A 12,453-nucleotide genomic window follows, 5' to 3' on the forward strand; every position below is an offset into this window, starting at 1 on the left:
GCTACGCTACGACGTATCTGCTATAAGGAACGGAAACACTGAGGCTGTAACATGATGTCGATGAATTGCAAGAGTGATAGGACTCGTGTGCAGCTGCTGGTATCTGGCTTGTACCTCACGATGCAACCTCGGTGGTTACAAAGCAAAGGACATCTGGCATCTTGACCCATGCTGCCGACTATCGGAACAATGCAGCACATCATCCAGCAAACGACGTGCATTCCCATCTAGGCAGGTTTAGAGAGTCTTTCAGGCAGGTAATGCGCCGTCAGTGCTATTCAATCATTATTACATATCTGTACATAAAAATAAATTACATGGCGGTAGTAGAAGCTTTCGAACTGTATTGGTCGAACGATCTCAGCGGCATCAAAATGGCCTCGATAGCTCGTGCACCCCAAGCTCCAAGCTCGGCCTCGGCAGATGTTTGCGCCGCCCGCACCAACCACCAGACGGCCCTGCTTCCCCATACGTCATCTCCCAAACAACCAAAATCTCGACCTCAAGCGCAATCTTCATCGCCTGCGCTCAATCAATGCCTGTCGAAATCGCCTAATTGAGCTCCCTTGCCAAGTGCAAACGCTCTGTTCTGAGGCGCATGCCAGTATGGCGACGCTGGGAATCGGTTCCAGCCGTCTGGTGTACGGTGGAGGCAGTGGGGGAGCAAGTTTGCATCATCCGCTCTCATCATCCTTGCGCGCAAGATGCGCCGTTCGAGCTGCTGCTGGGCGTCGAACAGGCCAATTGGCTGCTAATTCAGGACCTACTCGGCGTGTTCCATCCTCACGATGCAACTTCTCTACTCAAAACTCTGGAAAGCGACCCAAGTTCTCCCAGAGGCTTGGCGAGGCGTTGCGCAACAGCAAAATCACATGGTATCAGATCCCCGTGGGTCTGGGTATAGGCTTCTTGGGGCTGGTTCAGTTCTATAAAGTCTCGTCCAGGGAAAGGGAAAGGCAGCAAGAGCAGGATGGCACCACGTCACCGAAGCCCCGGCCCAGAGTGCGCCCCGACGGACCATGGTAAAAAAAAGAGCCCTTTTCATCCATCTGCGTCTCACTCTTGCTCAGAGTGTAGGATCAATATGCGCGCAGAATGCTGACAGCTTCACCACAGGCAGGTCCAAGTCATGTCCACTCTTCCTCTCAAGGCCATCTCTCGAATATGGGGGAAATTCAATGAACTGACAATCCCGTACTATCTGCGTGTCCCTGGGTTTAAGCTGTACTCATTCATCTTTGGTGTCAAGTGAGTTATTCTCAACCTGAGATATCAACTTAAGAGGAGTAATACAAAGCCCCCTTTTACTGACTTTTTTACTTCCTGTAGCCTTGACGAGGTGTCCGAGCCCGACCTTCATGTGTATCCTAACCTTGCGGCCTTCTTCTATCGAACTCTCAAACCAGGCGCTCGTCCACTGGATCCAGACCCTCATGCTCTTCTCTCCCCATCCGACGGCAAGGTTCTCCAATTCGGCCATATCGAAAGCGGTGACATTGAACAGGTAAAAGGCATGACCTACAGCATTGATGCGCTGCTCGGAAAGCATAGCCCGACATCCAGCATCTACAGTGGACTGTCGGACCAAGCCCGAGAGCGCCCCCGTCGAGGCCGCAGCGTACCTGTTGGCGACGAAGAGATTATCAAGCAGGAGGAGGAATTTGCCCAGGTCAACGGCATCTCGTACACCCTGCCTGACCTCATGTCCGGATCCAAAGATGCCAAGCCTCCACACCCCGTAACCGACGAGTCGCTTGCAGCTTCATCTCCCCGCGCCGTCTCAGAGGTCCGCGCCGAGCTTGCTCTGGGCGAAAAGCCCTGGTACGATCTGCTCTCGCCCGACAAGACCACGTCCCTGTACTACGCCGTCATCTACCTCGCTCCCGGAGACTACCACCGCTTCCACTCGCCCACGAACTGGGTCGTGGAGAGCAGGCGCCACTTCGCAGGCGAGCTCTACAGCGTCTCGCCCTACCTCCAGCGCACCCTGCCCGGCCTCTTCACTCTCAACGAGCGAGTCGTCCTCCTGGGCCGCTGGCGCTGGGGCTTCTTCAGCTACGTCCCCGTCGGCGCCACAAACGTCGGCTCCATCAAGATCAACTTTGACCGCGAGCTCCGCACCAACAGCCTCACCACGGACACCGCCGCCGACCTGGCAGCCGAGGAAGCTTCCAAGCGCGGCGAGCCGTATCTCGGCTTCGCCGAAGCCACGTATGAAAACGCAAGCCCAGTGCTGCACGGACATGCTCTGAGGCGCGGTGATGAGATGGGTGGCTTCCAACTCGGCAGCACGATTGTACTGGTGTTTGAGGCGCCGGCCACGTCCAAGACTGCGGATGGCCAAGAGAAGAAAGGATGGGAGTGGGCGGTAGAAAAGGGGCAGAAACTGAAGATGGGACAGGTACTGGGGCGTGTGCTTGAAGACTAGGGGGGGGGCGGGGGGTTAGAGATAGCACACACAAAAGAAAAAGAAGAAGCATCATACCCACGCAAAGATGGGCAACGCGAGTAAAAAGAAGGACATATTGTAAAAGAGATGTAACATGGATTGTCATTTGTCACATAAGAAGTAGGATAGCTCAACGCTGCTCCAAGAAACTTGTTCATACCTTTTGCAAATAAAATTAAAAAACAAAGAACAAAACCTTTTTCCATTTTCAATATCACGCTTTGCTCCATTCCATTCACTCATTCAAAAACCATGCCCTCACACCTCTTCAACACCGCAACAACAAGCCACCTCTTGCGCACCGTGATGTCGTCCTCCCTCTCCACATCCCACGCCCTCTCAACGCCATCGCAGTCCCTCTCCCAGATGCGCTCAATCTCCACGCCGCCCTCCTCGCGCAGCGCCTCGGCGTCGTAGAAGCCGGCCATCTTGGCGCGGCCCGTGTGGAAGCCGGCCACGACCCAGGCCCGCGCCGTCGCCGTCTTCTTGAGGAAGTGGTTGACGGAGCGGCGCAGGTTGGCGTGCTGCCAGGGCATCCAGAGACAGTCTGCTACGAAGAGGCGGTCGGCGCTGTGGGCGTGAGAGGCGGGGAATGAAGAAGGAGAAGAGCTGTCAAAGACGCCCCATTCGTGGCCCTCGACGGTAATGTCCGTCGTCACGGGGAGACTGCTGCTGGAGTCGCTCCCTAGGGGAGCAAACTCGGGCTTGATATTGCGAGCAACGTTGTCGCGCAGCGTCTTCATGACCGCCGGGGCGGGATAGTCCGTGACAGCAACGCTCTTTGCGCCGAGCAAGCCGGCCATGATGCTCGGCAGGGCCGTCCCCGCGCCCAGCTCCACGGTGCTCAAGCCTCGCGTGTCAAAGCTCAGTCCCTCGCCCAGTCCCTCTGTCGTTCCAGCTTCGCTCTCAGCCTCCAGGGAATCCCGCTCGATAAGCTCCGCCAGCAGCAGCGACGCGTTCCACAGGTAGTGGCTGAACAGGCGGCGGTCCGTCTCGCCCTCGGGCTCGGCGAGCTCAATCAGCAGCGGCCTGGGCAGCTTGGGCGAGGCGTAGATGAGCGAGTGCTCTGCGTCGCCGTGCTGGTTGGTGACGTCGTCGGGGAAGATGACGCCGAGCGACGTGGAGAGGTAGTCTTCGGGGCCGGCGGGCTCGTCGCCCTTGAGGGTGATGCGGGATGTGAGCGTGGCCATTTTATATGTGTATGGTTTTGATATTGGTGGATTTAGTGAGACGTGATGAACCACGTTTCGTCTTTTTCCTCTGAGGATATTCAATATCCCCCCTTACTTTCCAGCACAAGAAATAAAAATATTCGACTCAAAAGTTGTATGCTTGTTCCCTGTTTAGCTCAAAACGAGATGAAAGTGAAGAAAATGTAGAAAGTAATCTCAGTGCCTACCAAAAGTCAGCCTCACAAATCTCCACGCACAACACCCCTCCAGCTCTCCAAATGAACAAATGAAAAAAAAAACTTACATTCATATAAAAAGCCTTCCTTTTCAATCTCAAGATCCAGCCTAGGCAGGCTTCGCAAGTTGATGCTATCTTGGCGGGCAAAGAAAAAAAGACGTGAGGTGGGGGGTTTAGTACCAAACGAGAAATTTGCCAGTCGCATCCACCCACTTATTTCCAACGCACTCACTGCTATTGGAATCTCTGTGCATCTCGAGACTTTTTCATCTTCAACTCAATCACAATGGGGAATCAATTTTCGTAGCCGAATGTTCCATAAATGCTTTGATTTGATATTTATATTTTTTTTGACAAGATTTCATCATTGATAATATTACACAAAACAATCAAGCCATAAATCCTCATGAAATGCTCAAGTGGCCTCGTACAATTCCTTGCTCCCGATAAGCAGAACAAAAGAAAATCCCGTTCCCCTCCGCCAAAACAAATGAAAAATATTAATATACATATGAAACCACACTCAGAGGCGGTCAACAATGATTGGTTAAAAAAACAGCAAATTTCATGCCAAAGTGTCCCTGAGGAGTAGGTAGGGTAGATGATACCTTTGATCCCCGTAACATGGTTCCTCCATGTAGTGCCCATTCAAATTCCATCTGCGCCTTCATTGTCCAACATTTATAGTGGTAGTGGTAGTATATCAAAACAGGGTATCAAATCCAGATTATCCGCTTCTTCCCAGCGTTATAAAAAAAATCCCATTCAAGAATAGCCCAATGCCCTGGGTCCAGAACGCCGTCTGCCATGCTTTGTTCAAAAGTCATGCTGTTGTTATTCCGATATCGAAAGATGTAAGAATGTAGAGTAAGGGGGAGAGAGGGAGAGAGAGACTCTTTTTTTTTTCCGATTCTACAAGTCGGAAGCACCGGTGTCCAGCATCCGCTGCGTCTCCTGCATCTCCTTCAACTGCTCCTCAGTGGGATCGTCAGAGATCCAAGGGCCCTTCTCCTCATCAGTGGCATTGTGGAAACCCTCAGCACGCTTCAAGGTCTGGACGTCAAGGTCCGTCACATAAGACTTGCCGTCAGAGAGCTTGATGCGGACCTCGTGATCAGTGGAGAGCATCAAATCATCCTTGGCAAGGCGTCGAGGGCCGTCAAAGACTGCCATGACACGCTTCTTCATCGTCATCTGGCCCTTGTTGAATCCCCAAGAGGAAGGGTAGTCGCGGCGCTTGTTGCGGCCGCGCTTGGCAGTGAGGGGAACACCGCCACGGGAGTGGGTAATGCCGCGAGACTTTGAAATGCGGTTGAGGGAAGCATTCTTCCTCGAGGGCGAAAAGGTGGTCATGTCATCCTCGTCATCCTCCATCATGTCATCCTCGTCGTCATCCTCTTGAATCTGAGAGGTCTGGGTGGTGATGGGCAGCTTGTTCTTCTCCAGGGTCTGGTGGACGTTCTTGTCGTCGGCAACCTCGGCCAGGCGCTTGGCGTTGATGGCCTCGGCGGGGTCTTCCTGCTGAACCATGCGCAGCACGCAGTCGTCCAAGTGCTCGTAAAAGTCCTGGGCGTTGTTGAAGCACTGCGAGCAAGTGCTGCACTTGCCAGTGGCGTCGGCAGCGTAGCCGGCGAGGGTCATTGGCGCGCCGCCAGTCCTCTTGCGGCTGTTGGGGGGGGTCTGCTCGACATTGTGGACAGAGGTGAGGTGTCGCTTGAAGACGTCGGCGCGGTTGAACGACTTCTCGGACGCAGACCCCGATCCGGGGCAGAAGCCACAGACCATGTTGCCCTTGTAGTGCGTCAGGGTATGACGGTTCTTGTCATACTTGCGAGCAAACCCCTTAATGTGATACTCGCATGTCGTGATGGGGCACTTCTCAGGGCGCTCAGTCTGATGGGTGAGCATGTGGGCCTTGAGATCCTTGAAGGTCTTGCCGCACTCGGGATAGGAGCATCGCTGCTTCTCCTTGACCTCGTCGCCGCTGTGGTAGTCGGCGGAGACGGGAGAGACGTTGAAGCTGTTGCCGCCCGTCTTGCTCATGCTCAGGCGGCGAGCGCCAACACCAGCACCGTTGCTCATGGCGTTGGTCGCATACGGGCTGGTAGCGAAGCCGGGCTGGAAGGGACCGCTCTGCAGATATGGCGATGAGCTGCTGGTGCGGATCAGGTGTGGCTGGGGAGAGGCAGCAGAGATGGCAGAGGGCGAAGAGGGATAGTGGACGGCGGGCTGGTAGTGTGTCTCAAACGGAGATATCGCCATTGGCGGTCTGGAGATCTCCGGGTGAATCAGAGAGGGATCTGTAAGCGCAAACCGGTGGTCAGTAAGCATCACGACAGGAAAGAAGAAAAAAATGAGTTGCATGCGGTAAAGGGGACCCAATGGCGGCAGCGGACGGGGGGGGAGCTGGGGGTTGATGAACCCATCGGCCAGTCAAGGGAGGGACCGAGCGACACCGAGCAGTGAGGCTTTCTGGCGCGAGCTGAGGGAGCTCTTAGCGGGCCAAGTCAGCCCAGCCGCGGAGCCAACCAGGCGTCGCAGAGGCAACGCCGCCAGCCAGGAAGAGGTAGCAGTGACGAATGCGCAATAGCGCGTGGGGATGCAGAAGGGAAGGGACGCAAGACATGAGCAGCAGCGATGCCGCGTCTGGTCCGGTTAGAAATGGCAGCGGCAGCGGCAGCGGCAGAGCAGCAGCGGTGATGCCGAAGCGTGTGGTGGTTACGCGCTGTGCTGGACAGAGGCCGCCGGCAGTGGTGCGCCACGTCTGCAGCTGCACAGCGGGCTCTGGGCACCGCCTGGCTGGCTATGCAGTGCGTGTGCAGTGCTGAGGCAGGGATGCGGCACCACCGGGTCCGGGGCTCTTCAGCAGCCACGGAGGGTCGGAGGGGCAATCCAGCGGGGAGGGGACAGCAACAGACAATTGGTCGCCCAAAGAGGAAATCTTGCCGCGACAGGCTGCCGCCATGAGGGTGCGTGGAGGGGATTCTCGTGATGGATGAATGAAGCAGAGAAAGGAAGCAGACTTACCAACATAGGACTTGGCGGGCGCCAGGCTGGCGAAATCATAGGGCGTCACATCCTCCATTCCGTGCGCGTAGGCAGCAAAGTCGAGATATTCGCCGGCGATGCTCGGCTGGATGTTGAGGCCACCATAGTGAGTCAGATCCATGCCCGTCTGGCCGTGGTTTGAGAGAGGAGATCCAACCGCAGAGGACGATGCAGAGCCGGTGGACATGTTGGAGAGCAGGTCGTCGCCGTACACGCCTGGTGAGGTAGCGTTGTTCATCATGTAGGTGGAAGCTGGGTCGGTGGTGTATTCGAAGCTGATGGTGCTGGGGCTGGTGCTGTAGTGCTCCTGGCTGGGTGCGCGCTGCACATACGAGGCAAAGGCATCGGCGGCGATGCCCATGTCCATGGGCGCAGAGGAGAAGACGGGGTTGTGAGTTGCGTCGGCGAAGTGGGAGTATTCCTCCTGCTGCTGCTGCGAGAACAGGTTGAAGTTGTGCCCTGCTAGAGACGCCATTGTGAGAGAGGCTGTGATGAGATTTCGTGGCAAACGCCTGCGCTTGGAAAGCGAAAGATATTCTCAGTCGCAATTGCTTTCGCGCGCGCAAGGCCGTCTTCACCTAATCAAGCGCGCGGCGCAAAGGTGTTAGATCTTGTTTGCTCTTCTGGCTTCTCGGGCGAGAGATCTGTTGCGTGCAGCGGATCTCTTACCTGGAAACCTCGGCCGTCGCAAAAAGGCTGCAGTTGTTCTGCTCGATGGGCCAAAGCAGAAGAGAAGCTGCGTTTATAGTTGTTCTTGTTCAACCGTCTGGCGCAAAGAAAGAAGGGAGTTGTAGCTTTGGGCGCAGAGCGAAGATGCGATGCGATGCAATGCAATGGCAGATGGTGGCGGCAGCGTTGGTGGTAAAACGAGGGTCCGTTGTGGCTTGAGTTGCTGTAGATGCAGAGTGATGCAGATGGGGTTCGTGGGAGGCAGACAATTGGGTCTTGCGAGGGCAGAGAGGGGATATATAATGATGGAGATCAAGCTCTAATTGTATGCTTGCTCGAGATAGTCTGGCACCAGAAGCTCGGTTGGAGATGTTGGGGGCTACCGACAAAGATATAGCCACGGCGTATATCGTGGATTACTGGGGTCAGTTCGGATCGTCCATCAAACCAGATGCAGTCCGCGGGACCACCAGGTACGCAGCGGTTCATACTAGCGCTCGTACATCTCAAGGTACCGCGCCGCGAGAGTTACATGGCATGGCATGGTAGGGCAGAGGCGCCGCCTCGTCCAGGGTGTCTGGGACCACCATCAGGTTCGATTCACGCAATGGCAAAGCCCCTTCGAGGAGGGACCCTGTCGAGCCAACAGCAACAGCCGCCTCTTGTCGGGACGGTATTAGGTGGTGGTTCTTGGTCTTTCATCATGGGGGGTGTGTGCAAGGAAGACAGCCCAGACAGACGCTGTCTACCGGTGGAAGCAGAGTGGGGTGAAAAGAACGAGGAGCGAAGAAGCACGAAAAAGGAGCATGGATCAGACATTTGAAAGGGGGGGTGGTGATGCTTCCATGCCGGGCCTGGTGGGAGGCTTGAAAAAAAAAAAGCATGTAGAAAAGTACGAGTAGCTTTTAGACTGGCTGGCCGTGTCGATATCACTGCAGAGGGGTGAGATGGGCATCTGGGCGTGTGCACAGCAGAGAGCAAAGGCGTGGTGCTATCTCAAAGCCCGATACCCATGCTCATTCCCAGGCAAGTGCGATGGAGCCAGGCTGCCATCCCCATCCAGGCCTGGGCAAGTGCAGGAATCGCAGTACGTACCGGCTGGCTGCTGAGATTGGCGCCGCATCGGGTCTGGCGCGACCTCCTCAGGCCTTGCCGTCACCACCTGCGCTGTCGGCAGCCACCTGCCAGTGGACAAATCCGGCCACGTCGGCGTCGATTTGGGCCGCGCTCCGGGTGCCAGCCAGCCCGCGGCCCTGCCAGTTGCTGTCAGAAGCCTCAAGGCAGCGGCTAATGGGGCAGGTAGCGCTACCTGGAGCGCCCCCAAACTTGCGTGGCGCTGCTGGTAACCAGGTACAGGACTGCTTGCCCCGGTCCCTATCTGGACCTTCACCACACACTTTTTTTTTCTTTCTTTTTTGCTACTGTATTGCTTTTGCTCTCTGCATATGGGATTGGCGTGTTTAATGCGAGCTGGCATACAAGTAGCATCTTTCTCAGCTTCTGTCCCAGGTACGCGGCGCTCGTCCCGGGGGGCCAGACCAGGGCTCGGGCAGGGTATAAGCAGCGCTGAGCGTGGGTGAGTTTGATGACTCCATCGCCAGTGCTAGTTGCGTTGCGGAAGCCCTCTGGTTCCGTGCGAGGCTGAACCAAGTGCCCGTACCATCACATCTTTCCAGGATAAGGATGTGCGTGCTTATAGACGTCGACTTGCAGGCTGAACTAGATGGAAACGGCTGCCGCAAGCCCTTTCAAGGGCGCGTGGGAGTGCCGGCGTGGCCAGCCCGCAAGGGGACCAGGCCCGCTAAGCGAAGCCATGAGGTTGTGTCCAAAACACACAGGCGAGAGCAGACAAGAGATGGACAAGAACGTTGTCTGCTTTGGCCCCCACAAAAGCCCCAGGAAAGCAAGTTTTGGAAGATGGAGCGGACCGTGATTTGATGCTGTGCCTGCCTCCGGTGCCTGCAGCGCCTGTCTGAAAACTGCTCTGGCGTGCTTGTCGTTGTGGGCTGAGGCTTTCTCGCGGCATGCGCAGAGGCAATCATTGGGTGCATGTGGCTTACAAGCCATCCGGCGTGGTGGAGGAGAGGGGGGCAGACCAGCTAACAACGTGCACGACGACGAGGTACAGTAATGCCACACACAGAATAGAAACTAGGTGAGGCATACGACGGGATAGAGAAGATGGGAATTGCACATCATGTGCCCATGCCATGCCCAGCCCAGCCCGTGTCTTTGTTCAAGATGTTCCCGTGACGCAGATGAAATAAAGGAACAGGAGGAGCCGCTCAATTAAGGATATTATCGCAGCGGTCATTACCGTCCCTTGACGCACATCTTGCACCAGATCGAGGGGTTCGCTCACGGCCACGGAGAATTACGGCGGGCTTCGTAGCCCAGGCCAATCCCGTTGCGACAGGTCGATAACGAGGCACGGCACTCCGTAACGGAGCCCAGAGGATGCGGAAATCTGGCTTGGCCAACAGCGGATCGGCTCCGTCCCATGAGCGAGATGGGCGCAAGGCAGATACAGTGCCTACCAGGTGGAGTTTGGTCAGATCAGAATCTAACTGCAGCCCCCCCCTAAGCAGCCTGGAAGCTTTCCCATCCTCCATCACAGGCCATGCTGTACTTGGTATGTAAACTGCTACCCATTGATCCTATTGTCTTGTTCTCGCTTTTGGTGTAGATGCCTGCTCCCAACTACCGCCATAGTAGCAATTTTAGAGAACTTCTGGCATAGGTATGGAGTACCACCGTCGCTATGGAGCAATGCTACCGTGACGGAGTACGAGTACCTGCTGGGCAATATACACCTTACAACGGAGTGGGCTACAGCGCTCCTCCTGCCTTCAACCTTCTCCGCTTCATGTTGGTGCCAGGACAAGGCCCGCGGGCTCGAAAAGCTCCCAGATTGGACTTGTACATGTACAGGATGCGCGCGCGCCCTCTCTCCCAAGAAACCTATCTCTGGATCTGTACCGGACCGCGGAATGGAGCAAAAGGCAGGTTGCTGTATACAGCTTCGATAGTGGATAATTCCTTTGAGAATCAATGCTTTCTTACCAGGCCAGGGGTCTGGGGCTGGCGGAAGGCAAACCAGAAGCAGAAACCAGAAGCAGAAACCAGCTGTTGGATGTACCCTGTACCATGCAGACGCTGTCTCGCCCGCCATGCATTCATTGCATATTTTGTGAAACCTATCCAATCGCGCGGCGGCACAGACGCATTTGCGCCAAGGAAGCAAGGTCGGTGGTGCTACTTTACCCCTCGATCATGATCCATTGCTGCTATTTCGGGACGTGCGTGGGCAACACAGGAGAGAAAGATGTATATACGAGCCAATTGCAAGGACAAGACAACAACAGCAATGACATGAAAAAAAGCCAGGAGCAACAGCAGCAAGGGGGGAGGGCAGAGAAGAGGGAGAAGCGAGATATCAAGCAACAACACCACCATGTTGCTGCTATAACTACTATACTGCACTGCTCTACTGCTGCTGATAGGCACAGGCAAGATGATGCTTGTGCTACTGTATGCCAGATTCAATTTCATCTTCCTCACCCCTGCATGCACACGCCCACACACAAAGTCGGCCAATGACAGCTTCGGATCCGTGGAAAACCGGGCGGTTGAGTTAGTGCGCCGGCTCCGACGGGTGCGCGCACAGCCAGCGATCTGGTCTTTTTTTGGCCTCCCACGCGAAAGTACGAGCATAGTGCCTAGACGGAACAAGCGCCCGTATAGGTGCTAGCAGACTGCGTATCTACTGCTGCCAAGGCAAGGTAACAGGACCCAACAGGAGAAGGATACGAAGGGATGCTGAAGTGCTGTTTGGACTATCGATATACCTATATACCTTGGCCCAGTAGCAGCATTACACGCACCACAGCATTCCGAGGCACAGTAGAGGGCGTTGGTGATACTAGCACACAATTTACAACGCGGGATACTTGATATTGACCCAGACTAGGGGGTGCGGAGCGGGACCGCGAAAGAGGGTCCTCCAAGAGCTCAAAAGGCTGCCGCAGAGCTCCAACCAGGCAATGACGTGCAGGCCCAATCCGGCAATTCGTCTGCCCCGGCTCAGAGGACGGAATTTATCAGACGGCGCACCGCATGAGCCGCGACGGAATGGCAACCGGTGACCATTTGGGGATGTTGCATCAATGTCGGTCAGGTAGGGCTCACAAGGCGTTTGCCATGTGCGACGAGTGTCATAGCCCAGGGCATGTAAGCAGGAAAGGATTCACTTTTATCGAAACGGACTTGAATCGAAAAGCAAGGCGAACCAACACCTTTACCCGCGAGACATGCTCTGAGAACCCGTCGATAGGTTACTATACTAAGTTGCCGGCAAGCCCCGTCTTCCTAGAGGCCCCCCCCATTATACGCCTCCCGTCCAACATTCTCTCGCTCTTTGCTCGCGCGGATACGACGGCGAGACATTAAAGAAAATCTCGGAAATAAGAGTGGTATTTTTAGCCCCAAGACATCCAACGGCCTTTATTCCGCAAGAAAAAAAAAGACGTTATACTTGTGTGTATCAGTTTCTGCTTTGTAAGGTGAGCCCCTCTCTTGTTCCGGACAGCGAAAAGAGGAAACCAATCAATTGGAACCAACAGCACGGACAACACGAAGTAGAAAAAATGGTGCAAGTAATTAAAAAAAAGAGTTCGCCGACCTTGAGAGGAGCCACCAACATGGCCGAAACACACCTGCAATACCACTTTGACTCCTCTGCTCATTTTCGACAAGGGGAGTAGAGTAAACGCAATAAGATTCATGACTCTCTCTCTGCTGCAAGCTTTCTTTCAATTCTGTTGGTTCCAAAGTGCAGACAGGGGCGCTATGCCCAGATGGTAAAAAGGTACATGAGC

General features: G+C 55.1%; 5 protein-coding genes across 6 annotated transcripts; 2 read left to right on the forward strand and 3 right to left on the reverse strand.

Moving 5' to 3' along the window:
- Positions 1–606: 606 nt before the first annotated feature.
- On the forward strand, positions 607–2,428 carry TrAtP1_010938 (uncharacterized protein; the record flags this gene model as incomplete). The annotated part of the gene is made up of 3 exons (XM_014092370.2): positions 607–1,022; positions 1,117–1,248; positions 1,330–2,428. 3 exons carry the CDS (start codon positions 607–609, stop codon positions 2,426–2,428), a joined length of 1,647 nt encoding a protein of 548 aa, XP_013947845.1.
- A 260-nt stretch (positions 2,429–2,688) lies between these two features.
- On the reverse strand, positions 2,689–3,639 carry TrAtP1_010939 (uncharacterized protein; the record flags this gene model as incomplete). The annotated part of the gene is made up of 1 exon (XM_014092371.2): positions 2,689–3,639. The coding sequence occupies one exon, from the start codon at positions 3,637–3,639 to the stop codon at positions 2,689–2,691; it is 951 nt and encodes a 316-aa protein (XP_013947846.1).
- Positions 3,640–4,211: 572 nt separating this feature from the next.
- TrAtP1_010940 (uncharacterized protein) lies at positions 4,212–7,926 on the reverse strand. Of its 2 annotated transcripts, none has more exons than XM_066114911.1 (2): positions 7,577–7,926; positions 4,212–7,485 (listed from the first exon to the last, which is right to left on the reverse strand). In XM_066114911.1, exon 2 carries the CDS (start codon positions 6,221–6,223, stop codon positions 4,772–4,774), a length of 1,452 nt encoding a protein of 483 aa, XP_065971008.1. In that variant the 5' UTR covers positions 6,224–7,485; positions 7,577–7,926; the 3' UTR covers positions 4,212–4,771. The 2 variants fall into 2 exon arrangements, with proteins under 2 accessions (XP_065971008.1, XP_013947847.2); XM_014092372.2 differs by having other exon boundaries at positions 4,212–6,159; positions 6,887–7,926.
- On the forward strand, positions 7,915–8,496 carry TrAtP1_010941 (uncharacterized protein). Its single transcript, XM_066114912.1, has one exon. It carries the CDS (start codon positions 8,028–8,030, stop codon positions 8,397–8,399), a length of 372 nt encoding a protein of 123 aa, XP_065971009.1. The 5' UTR covers positions 7,915–8,027; the 3' UTR covers positions 8,400–8,496.
- An 828-nt stretch (positions 8,497–9,324) lies between these two features.
- Positions 9,325–9,627, reverse strand: TrAtP1_010942 (uncharacterized protein; the record flags this gene model as incomplete). The annotated part of the gene is made up of 1 exon (XM_066114913.1): positions 9,325–9,627. One exon carries the CDS (start codon positions 9,625–9,627, stop codon positions 9,325–9,327), a length of 303 nt encoding a protein of 100 aa, XP_065971010.1.
- Between the last annotated feature and the right edge of the window lie 2,826 nt (positions 9,628–12,453).

This window comes from Trichoderma atroviride, chromosome 6 (assembly GCF_020647795.1).
Source record: "Trichoderma atroviride chromosome 6, complete sequence".
NCBI classification, from domain to species: Eukaryota; Fungi; Ascomycota; class Sordariomycetes; order Hypocreales; family Hypocreaceae; genus Trichoderma; species Trichoderma atroviride.

Coding starts and splice junctions, on each gene's coding strand:
- TrAtP1_010940 (XM_014092372.2), bottom strand. CDS start 7,382: ATGGCGTCTCTAGCAGGGCACAACTTCAACCTGTTCTCGCAGCAGCAG. Junction 6,160..6,886: donor GCCCGCCAAGTCCTATGTTG/GTAAGTCTGCTT, acceptor TTGCGCTTACAG/ATCCCTCTCTGATTCACCCG.
- TrAtP1_010941 (XM_066114912.1), top strand. CDS start 8,028: ATGCAGTCCGCGGGACCACCAGGTACGCAGCGGTTCATACTAGCGCTC.